The 12967-nt window shown below is 40.9% G+C and overlaps 1 protein-coding gene across 1 annotated transcript in view; it reads left to right on the top strand.

Moving 5' to 3' along the window:
- slx9 (SLX9 ribosome biogenesis factor) overlaps nucleotides 1-5627 on the top strand; it is a 19741-nt gene extending 14114 nt beyond the window's left edge. The window contains exons 3-6 of the mRNA XM_030409480.1: nucleotides 1126-1194; nucleotides 3138-3312; nucleotides 5012-5077; nucleotides 5199-5627. Coding sequence (XP_030265340.1) covers nucleotides 1126-1194; nucleotides 3138-3312; nucleotides 5012-5077; nucleotides 5199-5325 — 437 coding nt within the window. The 3' untranslated portion in view covers nucleotides 5326-5627. The remainder of the gene's footprint in view (nucleotides 1-1125; nucleotides 1195-3137; nucleotides 3313-5011; nucleotides 5078-5198) is intronic.
- The last annotated feature ends 7340 nt before the right edge of the window (nucleotides 5628-12967 follow it).

The raw sequence follows: 12967 nt of genomic DNA on the forward strand, positions 1-12967 counted from the left end.
TCTTTTTGTCTCCCTAGTCACCATCACTTTGTTTTAATGAGCCAAATTGACCATATACTTCACTTTTACGCTATGTTCAGCTGCTGTTGTTCAAACAGCTGGACAAGTATGAAATAGTTCTTGAATTGCGTCTCATAAAAAATTTACCAGCAGTCATGTCATGTCAACATTTTATGGTGTGCTCTTATTGCAACATCATTTGACAAAATCAGCTCAAATCCATGTTAATGACAGCTGCATATTTTTCTTGATTGGCTTTATTTAAAATCAGCTTCAGACTGCAGGAAGTTCTTAACTTTACATCCACGCAGCCCCCAACCCCCCAAGTCTTCATCATCCGTCTGTTGAACTTTTCGGAACTGGTTCAGGTCAAAACTTGCTGCATCTTTTTATTCACTCAATGAATAAGAAAAGGTTTCATTCATAATTTTATGCAAAAATGCTTAAAGCAAATGACACAATCTTGTCTAGAAGTCTTTCGAATTGTGACACCAAATCAAGTACAACATGACGTAGGTGAAGCTTGAAAAGCTAGTGCCTAAAGAATTCCTCCCTCGATGTCCAGTTCCTTTTTTTTAAAGCTTCCACAGTCTTTATCAGCAGATACGATTTGTTCAGCTGTCATACAAGCTGGACCTGTTGACATGTGAGCTTGCCAGCTTTTAGAATTTCAAACTTCTCTTAAGGACTTTTCATCCATGTAGACTTGAAAGTGAAGCACCATCCATATTTTCTCCTCAGATCTCATTTGTAATAAAAGGTGTTGAAAATCAAAAAGCCTGCTGCTGTGCTAAACAGAACTCAGCCTGTGTTGTCATCCAGCCTTTCCTCTCTCACTGCTCTCACCTAGGGAGAGGGTGGGGAGGGTGGGGAGGGTGGGGACGGTGGAGAGGGTGGAGGCTGGCTGTAGCTTGCAGCCAAGTCAGTCCCTCACCACCTTTGATGTATCTTTAACACATTTATGAATTTGCCTCTCTTCATGTTTAATTAGTCGTCTTCTCCCTCTGCTGAGTGAAGCCGAGCTGGGTTTGATGTGTGCTGTCATGTAACTCTCTCTCTCTCTCTCTCTCTCTCTCTCTCTCTCTCTCTCTCTCTCTCTCTCTGTGTCTGTGTGTGTTTTTACAGGCCCAGAAGAGAAGAAAGTCAAGTCAAAGAAAGAGAAGATGAAGGAGAGGAGGGAGAGATGGCTCAACAGTGAGTTTGTACAGCACTCAGCATTTAAGTGGGACTGACACTGTTGGTCTGACGCGGGTCAGAACACAGTTTGACATCATTCATTTTTACAAAATCACCCCTGAATATATGGTACTCTCCTTTCTTCTAGCAGTGGAAGTGGGATGTAAATCTTTTAATGCAACATATTTAAATTACATCTTGGACAAGCAAATCATAACCATCTTGCCATCTGTGAATTCTCACTTATTAATATTTAACATGTTTACTTTTTATATTTAACATAGTCCCCAACAAATTTCCTATATTGATAAAAAAAATAATACAGTGAGCAGCTATTTGATACAGTTCTGGCACTTAGAAAATAAAAACATACTTGAGAATTTTCAATTAGTTAGGGCTGCAGCTTCCTATTGTTTTCAGTGTTGATAAATCCATCTCTTCTTCTCTACATTGGTTAGTTGTCCGGACAACAAAGAGAACTTTACTTGTTACACCTTTTCTTAGCATTGCTAGATGTCCGTCTGACAGAGGTTAAGTGTAATATTAGATCCTAGACTGAAGATTCAGTTTACCTGCTATATAAAGTTGCACTTTTGGTTGTCAGTGTAAGTAATCATTACAGATGTCTTTGCCAGCTATTCAGAAGTGTCTGCCCGATCAGTACGTCTCTGCGCTTTGGGCTTTCTGGCTGGAGATCTTTGAGTCAGTCTGTGATTATAACTCCTCTCCCCAACATCGTGGCTGCTGCCATCATCTCCCATAATTGCGATCAGGCCTGTAACCGTACCCTTCTGCTGAGCCAATCAATTCCTGGGTAACACAACACATATCCTGTTCAGGCATATAATTAGGTGCTAATGGCCGTGCGACTCAATCCTGCTGAAACCCAAGAGCGGCTCCATAGCTGACAGCTTTCAGGAATTAGAAGAAAATTAGAATGAAATATTAGCTTTGTTCAGATCGTTGACAAAGGGTCGGGACAGTTCAGTCCAACCAGTGGAGATGTTTATGGGCTCAGGCCAGTGTTTGAGGCTGGGAACTTGTGATTGGGAAAAAAAGTTTACACAAAGGTCAATGCTTTCCTTAGTTTTAAGACCCAGCTAACCTCGAGAATGCAGGTGAAACACAACCAGACATATTGTTCTTTTATCTACATATTTCAGGACAAAGTGTGTATCACACATGTAGTTAAAGCCTGGAGATGTAGCTGTTAAGGTCTTACCTTGGTCACAAAACCATCAGAAGTTAAAAGTGGAATTGAAAAAAAAACCTGAACTGAAAAAGGAAACATTGACATTGAGTCGAATTCCACCGAAAAATAAAACACTATTTCCATATATTTTTGTATTTTGATGTTTTTCAATGTCAGTCCCTTAGCTGTCATTAGTGCTTGTTCCGGAACACCTCTGACAGACCAGCATAACATCAGCTCAAACTTGAATCCTGCCGGTTTCTGTGTAAAGCAAACTAAAACAGAAACACTCAACATACATGTATTAGAATCAGATCGAGGACATTGATTGTCTGTACTGTATCAGGACACACCAGACTTGATTTTCAGTTTTTTTTGTGTCCATATGTTTTTCTAAGTGTATCATTTCTTTCTGTCAGGCCGGGCATTTTCTGAGCCCTGTGTACTGTTGATCAAGGCTCATTGACATATGACTATAATTATAGTCGACTGTTTGTGTAATATGTGTGGAGTGTGTGTGTGTTTCCAGCCTGATGAGAGGCTGCGTCCATGAGCTTGGTGGTAAAACACCAGCATCAGACTGTAAAATGTTCCTCATCTCAGCAGACCTTTAAACTGCTCCACGCTTCACACTGACATTTTACTGTAAATGGAGCTGTGTGCAGCAGATGGAGACCTATCACCCTTAGCTGACACTCAGTCCCGCTTCACTTCTAATGGTTGTGTTGAGCTTGGCTGTAACTCTCCCTCTCGCTCCTCTTCCTCTCAGAGATCAGCTCCATCAAACAGGCCAAAGAGCAGCAGGCTGCCGAGGCCCGGAGGCAGGCCACGCCCGTGGTGGGAGACATGAGGCCGCTGGCCGACGCCCTGCCCGAGCTCTCTCAGCTCATCGCCCCCGCAGCCACAGCTCCCACTGCTCGCCGCAAAAGCAGGAAGAACAAAGTGTAAGTGCCAAGGTGCCCGCTGTGGCAGGCATCAGGTGTCCATTTTAAGTGTGGAGCTCCTTAATTCTCAGATTTCTTTTGTTCTTGAGAAGATTAGATGTGAGTTAAAGACAGCTGCGATGGCGTCAGTATGAGCAGACGGAGTGACGAGGCTCCATCTGTTGACTGTTGTCACACTGTTAGTAATACACAAACACAGACTGAAATAATAAGTATTAAACCTTAACCACCGTGATGTTGTCAGTGGCTTCCTTGTCACTACCTATTCCTTGTGCACTTCACAACAGAGATGAGATGGGTGAGATGTGTTACTCCTCTGCTGCTTCAGTTATCAGCTACTGAAAAAACCCCAATGTGTCTAATTCAGACTGTTATTTATTCAGACACTTACAAACTGGTTTAAAGTCTTCTGGATGTTTTTCTGGTCAGGTTTATTATCTGCAGTTCATTGTGAAAGGAAACAGTTTCTATTCTTTATTAAAGTGCACATACATGCTAATTTAGGTGTAAAATGTGTACAAGAGACGAGTTTGTCCAGACTTCATGACACGTAACAAAATGAAAGCTCATTAACTTCTCCCTGACACACAAATAGCAGAACATATATAAAGTTATTTCTATACAAATATACATAAACACGTAGTGCATCTTTTGAATTTGCGTCAGGGTGAGCTACGTACAGTTTCACTTACAGAGATGAATCAATTTGTATTGAATTGTCAGTTTGAGATAGCAGAGAGGCAAAGTTGGGACGACCTTTACTTCCGGCCAAACAATTGTGTTTACGCCTGGCTGAGATCTGATTCCAGTGGAAGTGAGATAAAGTCTGTTTTCTGGTTTACTTTCTATCCTGCCTTCCCTGTGGGAACTCTTGCAGACAGAGGGCCCCTGAGAGTGGAAAAGATAGATTAGATTTAAAGAACGGAGTCTAAATAGTTACAATGTTATGAGGACATGACTTTTTTTCCCCCTCTGTGCCTATGCAGAGTGATCAGACAGTTGTGTGGCTCGTGTCCACACTCTTGTCTCCTGTCAGAATGAGTCATTTGAAATCCTCTTCAGGAAGATGGATTAGCCTCACTGTCACTGCTCAAATAGGACTCAGGGTAATGTGGCAGGTCAGAAGGTCAGGCAGAGGAACCTGGTCTGGTCTCTGAGTGTGTGAGGCCAAAATCCAGATTCAGGTCTCATCAGCATCCCACTGAAAAACACCTTAAAGGCAAGACTGATCCAGAGCCTGAGTTTGCTCAAGTGGAGTGGCTGTCTGTGATAAAGAGAGAGGCAGGTGGGGTTAAAGGTAAAGTCTGTGAAATATGGTGTGGTAAAGAAGCCGAAAACAGAGAAGCCATCAGAAACAAAACCTGCTTATTTGATGCAAAGCCGTCACAATAATTGTACGAGCCTCCTGCACTGTCATTTATGTGTTGGAGTAGTTTTTCACGTGATCGTACAAGTATTTCAGCTCCGAGCAGAGGGCTCATTTTCATCAGATCCTGCTCTGCACTAAGAAGAGATAAGTCGAGTGGACAGCAGCGCACAGGCAGCTGTAGCCATGGTTTCATATCAAGATGTAACAGCATTATTCTGGGAGTCGATGGCTATCGGCCTAATCAGATGTTTAGGAATGAGTGTGTACTGCATGTTGTTGGAGTGGTCGGTGTTAACGTGTCCTTTCCTTCGTCCTGCCTCCCTTCTTCAGGCCGGTGAAGAGACCTGAGCCAACAGACTTCAGTCAGATGAAACAGTCACAGAAACGCAAACTCCTGTAAGCAGCTTTTCATGTTGTTCCTTCTTTGACATTGGGCTCTGTCATCCTGCACATTTATGAGTAAAACGATGCTAACTTTATCTGAACATTTATGTGTTTGGCCCTGTTTTTTTTGTAGGGAAACTGAGAGCAGCCGGTTCAGTGACGCGGTGAAGACCCTCTCTGCTAAAATGAACCCTCTGGCTGATATCGGCGAGCAGCTGCGGAAGAGGATGAGGCAGGAAGAAGAGCAAGGTCCGAGCTAACAGCCGCTTACAGCTCAACTCTGTGAGACTGACGTACCTCTACAGACGTTTACCGCCAGATCCCAGACCACGACTGGATTTTGTGAGGGAAACCCGACCTGGTACATCCCCGGGGTTTAAAGGAGGAGCCTGACACCCCGTCCCATCTCACCCACTGACTAAAGGATGCTGCCCCCTGCTCCCACGCAAACACGAGTCACATCAAGTGTAATATTTGTTCCTGTCGACTGTAATGGATATCTTTTCAGTTTTATTATTCACATTTCCTCTTCAGTAATAAATCAGTGTACATTTAACAATCAGCTGTTATGCGGTTTCCCTTTTTAATTGTCTGCTTCCAGCCGCATCAGGATTCACAACATTTAATAATCAAATCGTGCCCGTACAAACAAATCTGCCTTGTTTTTATCAACACCTCCGCACAGCTCCCACTCATCTATTTTCAGTATCTTCTCATTTTGCTCTATTCAGAATAAGATCAGCTCCCAACACCGGGTGACTCATCAGCGATAACCATAGCAACTCCACCGATCCATGTAAATGAACATCTTGTCGGGAAACACTGAGCCGCACGCTGAATGAAAATATTGTCAAACTGTCATCAGTGAGCAGATCGACATGTGACGGGAGAGATGTGGAAATCACTCCGCTAACACTGAGCGTGTGTGTGTGTGTGTGTGTGAAAACGCGGCCTCATCTCGGCGTGTCATAGTGCCCAAACCTCCTCCCACACAGTTCAGCCGTAGTACCGAACTGAGTATCTGGAGCATAAATAACTTTGTCTCATATGAAAATGTGTTTTTGAATAAAACCCACCATAACAAGGTGCTTTATCCCAATCATTTGGACTTTGGCATAATTATAAGACACCGTCATATGTGTCTCATGATTGAGTGTCGTTATTGTGTCAGTCACAAAGTCAGTCACACCTTTTGGCTTTACCGTGCACGTGTGCTGGCTCGGCTCGGCTCGGCGCCTGAGATTTTTATTTCCATGACAACATAGCTGCCTGCTTAAAGGTGTGTCTTCAACTGATGTTGCTCTTGTCTTGTTTAATAGTCAAAGCAGCGGCTGTGATTCCATCCCAGCTCGCAGTATTATGTTATTATTTACTCGTACCCGTGCTGGTGGAGAATCCCTGCAATATGACCTTGTTGAACATCCCATTCTAAAACCATGATATGCAATTGCCTTTGCAGCTACCACTCTTCTGGGAAGGCTTTCTACAAGATTTTGGAGCGCGCGTCGGTGAATTTGTGCACACTCAGCCAAAATACGTATTTGAGAGGTCAGGCACTGATGTTATACAAGAAGGCCAGACTCATTTTAAGTCCTTGGATTGAGGTCACAGATCAGGTCAATCCAGTTCTTCTCTACCAAACTCACCTCTTGAATAATAAGTGAGGCCATGTAGTGTATCCGATGATTATTAGTTTATTTGTGAATGGCTTCTCTCTGTGTTTCTTATGAACCTGAGCAGTGTCTCATACCTCAGAGACACTCATATTAGACTGTGACTGTGCGATTGTGAGGTATCATAGTTAAAGTAGAAGCTGATTTCTTTTCTCATAGATTTTCTCATAATCTTCCTATTTCAATAACATTTTTTATATTTTTTTTATAATAACAATTTACACTAATAACTGTATTTTAATTATTTGTGTCAGATTAGTAGGAGAAAGTCATATTACATCATCAGAAAAAAAGGCTTCTTCCACCGTCCACTGGGCGTATTTCTTTGGGATGGGGCAAATTTAGTTTATTAACAGAAATTAGTTAAATTTTTATATTCATATATATACTTTCTATATACATTAACCTACATACTTAATTAACATGGATCCAGATACATATAGAATATGTAACATAATATACATCAGCGGTCCTCAATAGGCGGCCCCCGGGCCGCATCCGGCCCGCCGGCCTCCTGTTTGTGGCCCCCGAACTATTATTCCTTCACTATGAGTTTTGGTTGGGTCAGCACGTGTATACCGGGACTTGTCTCCATGCCAACGATACACAGACAGAGCGCAACTTTTAACTTTCACTTTCGTTTTCGGAGCACTTCGCGTATTCACATTTTGCTGGTGGTAAGAGATTGAATATGGCGTGTTTCCAAGTAAACTGTTATGACAAAGTGGACAATGATAATCGGCAACTCGCAGAAATACGATCTTCAAAGTTGCATTTATTCTGCCTCCAACCGGGACAATCTCCACGTACCTGACAGTGCAGCGGTTTTAAATCCTTCATCTTACTTTACCACTCGCGCAGTTTGACAAATTTTAGCTAACGTTAGCGATCTCATGTATATGCAAGGTTGCATTAAGTGTAACGGACGGGGAGTTTCTCCCGGCAAACACCCTTTCACTCACGGTGCCAAAATTTGTATCATCCTTGTTAAAACACCATTTAATCACAGAACAAATAACCCACAACCATCTTACATATCATCTTATTCACAAACACATTCACGAACCATAATTACACAAACAACAACAGAATACCCAAGATCCATTGCGCCACAGTCCACAAGTGGCGTTACAATATGCCAGGAGAAGCTGTGATGAAGATTTCCAGTTTGAAACGGCATTATGAGACGAAGCATAGGAATTTTGAAGAGACATTTCCTCAAAATTCAGAGATAAGCACAACACAAATAAATGCACTGAAATCGTCATATCAAGCTGCAAGCAGGATTCTTGTCACATCTATGTCACAATGAAATAAAATATTGCATGACTGAAGTGATGGACACAATGTTTGAAGGCAAACCAAAAGAGGAAATATTCAACTACGTATTTTAATTTATGTTAAAATGGAAATTACATTTTATTTTAGTTCATATTTTGTTGTTTAGAATGAAAAGGACATTTTGTTTTGAATATTACAGTATTATTGCATATGGCCTGACCGACCTCAATACATGGACCTCTGAGTCATTCAAAAAAATCTTTGTGGCCCTTTAAGATTTGTATTTGAGTACCCCTGATATACATATATACATAAACACCTATTTAAGATTCATTTCAGGAACGTGCCGTTTATTGTGTTGTGACAAATATTTTAGAGGAGTCACACATTTCATAACTCTAACAGTATTAAAAACATCATATTAAAGGAAGAATAGCAACGGACCAAAGACAACGGAGAGGCAGTGTGGCAAGCTAAAGATAGTCTCTGTTATGACGAGCCGCTGAGCTGTAAAAAACATCTTCCCCATTAAATTTATAGTACTTATGTAACAAACCCACATCAGCACAAATCTGTACTTCCATTACACGTACTCCCATTGTTGTGCGAGCAGCCTCCTGCCTGCGTGATGTCTGTCCCTACCAATTATTTCATACATTCAGTTGTGAACACGCCTCTGTGCATCCAGAGGGAGGATTAACTCTAGATGTTGTTTTATCCAGTCTGAAGAGAGGAGAAGAAGACTCATTTTGGTCATTTTAGACTTTTTGTTGATAGTCACGGCTAAGACCTTCAGCAAATGAGAAGAAACAGAATGACGTTCAACACGTTTCTCTTTCCGAAATAAAAAGGGATCTTTCTTGTCACTCAAATACGGGAAACGGCTGTCGATGTTTGTTTAAACGCTCTGAGCGATAAAATGCAAGATGCCGTCTGTGTTGCTCCCACATTCTGACTCGACACACATGAAACACACCGAAGTACAGCACTCGAGTGCACGTAATCCGTAGTTACATTGCATCACTGAAAGCTTCTTGGAAAAAGTGCCTATGAGGGTGAAATGTGTGATAGCTTCAGGGACCGAGAAGAAAAAACAATGAGATGATAGAAAAAGTGAGCGTTTGAGATTGGGATGTTGTTTGGTGCCGTCCCGCGATCTCCGCTGCACTGTGTCTGTAAGAAGATATGGAAGCGACGGGAGAAAAAAACGCACTCATCCCCACAGGCCTCTGAGGCCTTTGCTATGATTAGATTGGAGGTAAGAAAAACCTAATCAATACAAGGATCAGTGCTGCTGCGGGCCATTAGGACTCATTATTAATGGATACTATGTGAAGAGCACAGTGTCAAATTAAAAGTAATCAGAGCTCATTGTTAGCCACCTTCAACATACTGAATATATGAAGCAGTGGACATGTTCCTCTGCCGTCTTCTGTCAGCAGAGACGTTTGACTGCCCTCTCAGACCGATGCGTCTCTCAGACAGGTGTGGACACATTTTTCCCAAATCTCCTCTGCCTGCAGTGTTAAATGACTTGTGTAATTTGGGTGTCCTACATTCCTACGCTGCCAAATGGAGCCTGGCATTGAAGAGTAGACTTGACAGAGACACTCTGTCTCGTCACCAGCTGATACTCAGTGACGGCGCAGGATGACCTCGAGTAAACACCGGAGAGACGGGCAGGAAGAGGATTAAAGGGCCAAGCTGCAACAGGTCTCCTGACAGTCCAAACGCAGGACTTCAAACAGGGATTAAAACGCGTTGGATTGACACGGAGCAGGAAAGCAGAGGCCCGCTGTGAATAAATAACCATAATCCAGAGACAGCTATACAATCATATTCAACACATCTCACTCAAAGCTCGGTCACCTCTGTCGCCGGCCTCAACTTCATCTTGGACCTTCGACCTTGGGTCCTGCAACAAACACCCACTAACCGTTACAGGAAAATGAAAACGCCATCTATAACAGCGTACTCTCGTTAAAAATATCCTGGGATTTCACGCTTAAAAATGTTTAAAAGCATCTTGAAGACTTATTGCCGCCAAGGAAATTCCAGTGTGTCGAATGTTGAAATGTCATCACGAACGGCGGTCTCTCGCTTCAGTGGTTTCAGTGGCAGTGGTTTCATGCTCCAAACGCTGAGATTCCATCTTAAACAGCATTCTCTGTCAGCTGTCTCAGCTCTATGTCACCTCTCCATCTCCTCTGTAACCTGACACGAAAGTCACCTCATGCATATGTAATCCGAAAGGGATGAGGCACATATTGTAGAACGAATGAAGCATATGAATCTCACTTAACGATGGCACGAAAAATGTGCAATGAGATTAGCTTCAGGTGACGGAGCTGTTCAACTCTGATGTTTCCGATCATGTAAAAGAGAGGAGAGAGTTCTGTGAGTGTTTCTGTGTGGTTATATTTCTCATCATGAGCTCCACAGACTGGTGTTTATGCATTTGAAGGACATTAACAGCGGTTTTGCATAGTTCTCCCATTAATAAAACCTGTGTATACTTTACATGACTGCCAACAGTCATATCTTTTTTAAAGGTGATGAGAAGATGGAAGCCCACACACTGTACAGCACTCCACTCCACTGCATCATTAGACCATCAAACAGTGTTGGAATCCACAAGGGGGGTTTTGTCAGATCAAACAGGACCTGATGAAGAGCTGTGTACACTGTGTGGGTTCTCATACTTTTATCTTCATACCTCAAAGTTTCTGCAGTGGTATCCTCCTCTTCACACAGGTAATGGTTTGACTTCATTCCTCTGTGCTGTGACAACAGTGTAAAGGAATATGGCTGCTGAACATAATATCTATTTTAAAAAAGCTGGACAGTGTATGTGGGACTGAATACAAATAAACTATAGTTTGTGTTCAACTGAAGTGATGGATGAGGAGGCCAACAAGTCAGTGACCATAGCTCAAGACTCTGGTCATCTCCAGCCATGTTTGTGCGACAAAAAGAGGTATTTTGGGTAAAACATGACATTTTTCTTACATAACCACAACATTTTAGCAACATGAAGAAATGTAAAGTTTCAACATAAAGAAATACACATCTTTAACATAAACAAATGTAAAGTTTCAACCAGAAAATGTAAAGGTTTAACATAAACACATGAAAAGTTTCAAAACAAAGAAATGTAAAGTTTCAACATAAAGAAATGTAATGTTTCAACCAGGAAATGTGAAGGTTTAACATAAAGAAATGTAAAGTTTCAACATAAAGAAATGTAATGTTTCAACCAGGAAATATGAAGGTTTAACTTTTACAAATTTAAAGTTTTTACATAGAGAAATGTAAAGGTTCTACATAAAGAAATATAAAATTTAAACCAGGAAATGTGAAGGTTTAACACAAAGAAATGTAAAGTTTCAACATAAAGAAATGTAAAGTTTCAACCAGGAAATATGAAGGTTTAACATAAAGAAATGTAAAGGTTTGACATTTACAAATGTAAAGTCTCTACATAGAGAAATGTAAAGTTTCTACATAAAGAAATGTAAAGTTTCTACATAGAGAAATGTAAAGTTTCTACATAAAGAAATGTAAAGTTTCTACATAGAGAAATGTAAAGTTTCTACATAGAGAAATGTAAAGTTTCTACATAAAGAAATGTAAAGTTTCTACATAAAGAAATGTTAAAGTTTAACATTTGGAAATGTAAAGTTTCAACATATCCATGGTTTGCAGGGATGTTCATTGCCAACATGTATTCTGTTGATTACGTTGAACTATGCTGTTCTTTCAGTGTGCTTATCCATCCTCACATGGTCAACTTTTAACCCCTGTTCATGTTGATGTACATATATCTTTGGCTGAAATATTCCTGTGTTTGATAAAAGGAACGTTTAACAAAAACAGTGCCACACCTGTCTCACAAACCAGAAAGTGTCTGTGAAGTCTTCCATTTGCAAAGTAAATTGTAACTAAAACTGTATAGTGAAAGGTACAGTATTTTACTCTGAAAGAAGAATTCTGAAACAAAAATACTCAAGAAATATTTAAGCACCTGAAAAATATCAGCCTGAGCTGTAACAGGCTTTACAGCTACTATTACTACTATCTGGAAACTGTTGGGATGGGCTCTCTCTTTACTCATCTAGAATTTTCTTTAGTTTTCAACTTTGATTCCAGAGTGGGTCAGGTGAGGACTGGTGCTGAGCTGTGTGGTTTAATTTTGTCTGTGATATTTAAACTTCCATACTTGTTCATTTGTGTTCATTTTCATGTTCATTGAAAAACTAAACAAAGACTTAAATAAAGAATGAATATATAGCAGCTTGGCTCTACTTCACAGCTTACCTACTGAACAAGGTAGTTTTATCGTCAACATTCCTGAACCATATAGTAGATCATTATTCAACATTATGTTACATTAATTCATGTGAAAGCATTATCGATTAGAGAGCTCTAATTATCCATACAGAGTACTGTGAGCATGAATTATTAATTCCAGGCATTAGTCAAATGGGAAACCTCTCCCCTCATTACATCTTCAAGTTTCATACAGTTCTATCAGTCAAACATGTTTGAGCAGATCAAAATGGTGACCATTTAAATCAATGTATGATTCACTGTAAAATTTGCAGGCGCGCGCACTTTTATGAGAGTCAGCTTTCAAAATACGTTATCCATCAACTTTATTCTGACAGCTGTCACTCTTTTATTTTGAAAGCGACATGTGTGTTGCTGTCTGTGCTTGCAGGACAGACGTAAATGCAGCATATGATCAAGTCAAGTTGGTGAATCATTCTTTTCTCCTGTTGCTTCTTGTACACATTTATTTTATCAAGAAGCGCATGAGTTTTGTTATATTTGCCTTCAATCTTCAGGGAGCTGAGCTGATGACAGACACATGAATGGAGAGAGAGAGAGAGAGAGAGAGAGAGAGAGAGAGAGAGAGAGAGAGAGAGAGAGAGAGAGAGAGCTCCTC

This window comes from Sparus aurata, chromosome 24 (genome assembly GCF_900880675.1).
Source record: "Sparus aurata chromosome 24, fSpaAur1.1, whole genome shotgun sequence".
In the NCBI taxonomy this organism is placed as follows: Eukaryota; Metazoa; Chordata; class Actinopteri; order Spariformes; family Sparidae; genus Sparus; species Sparus aurata.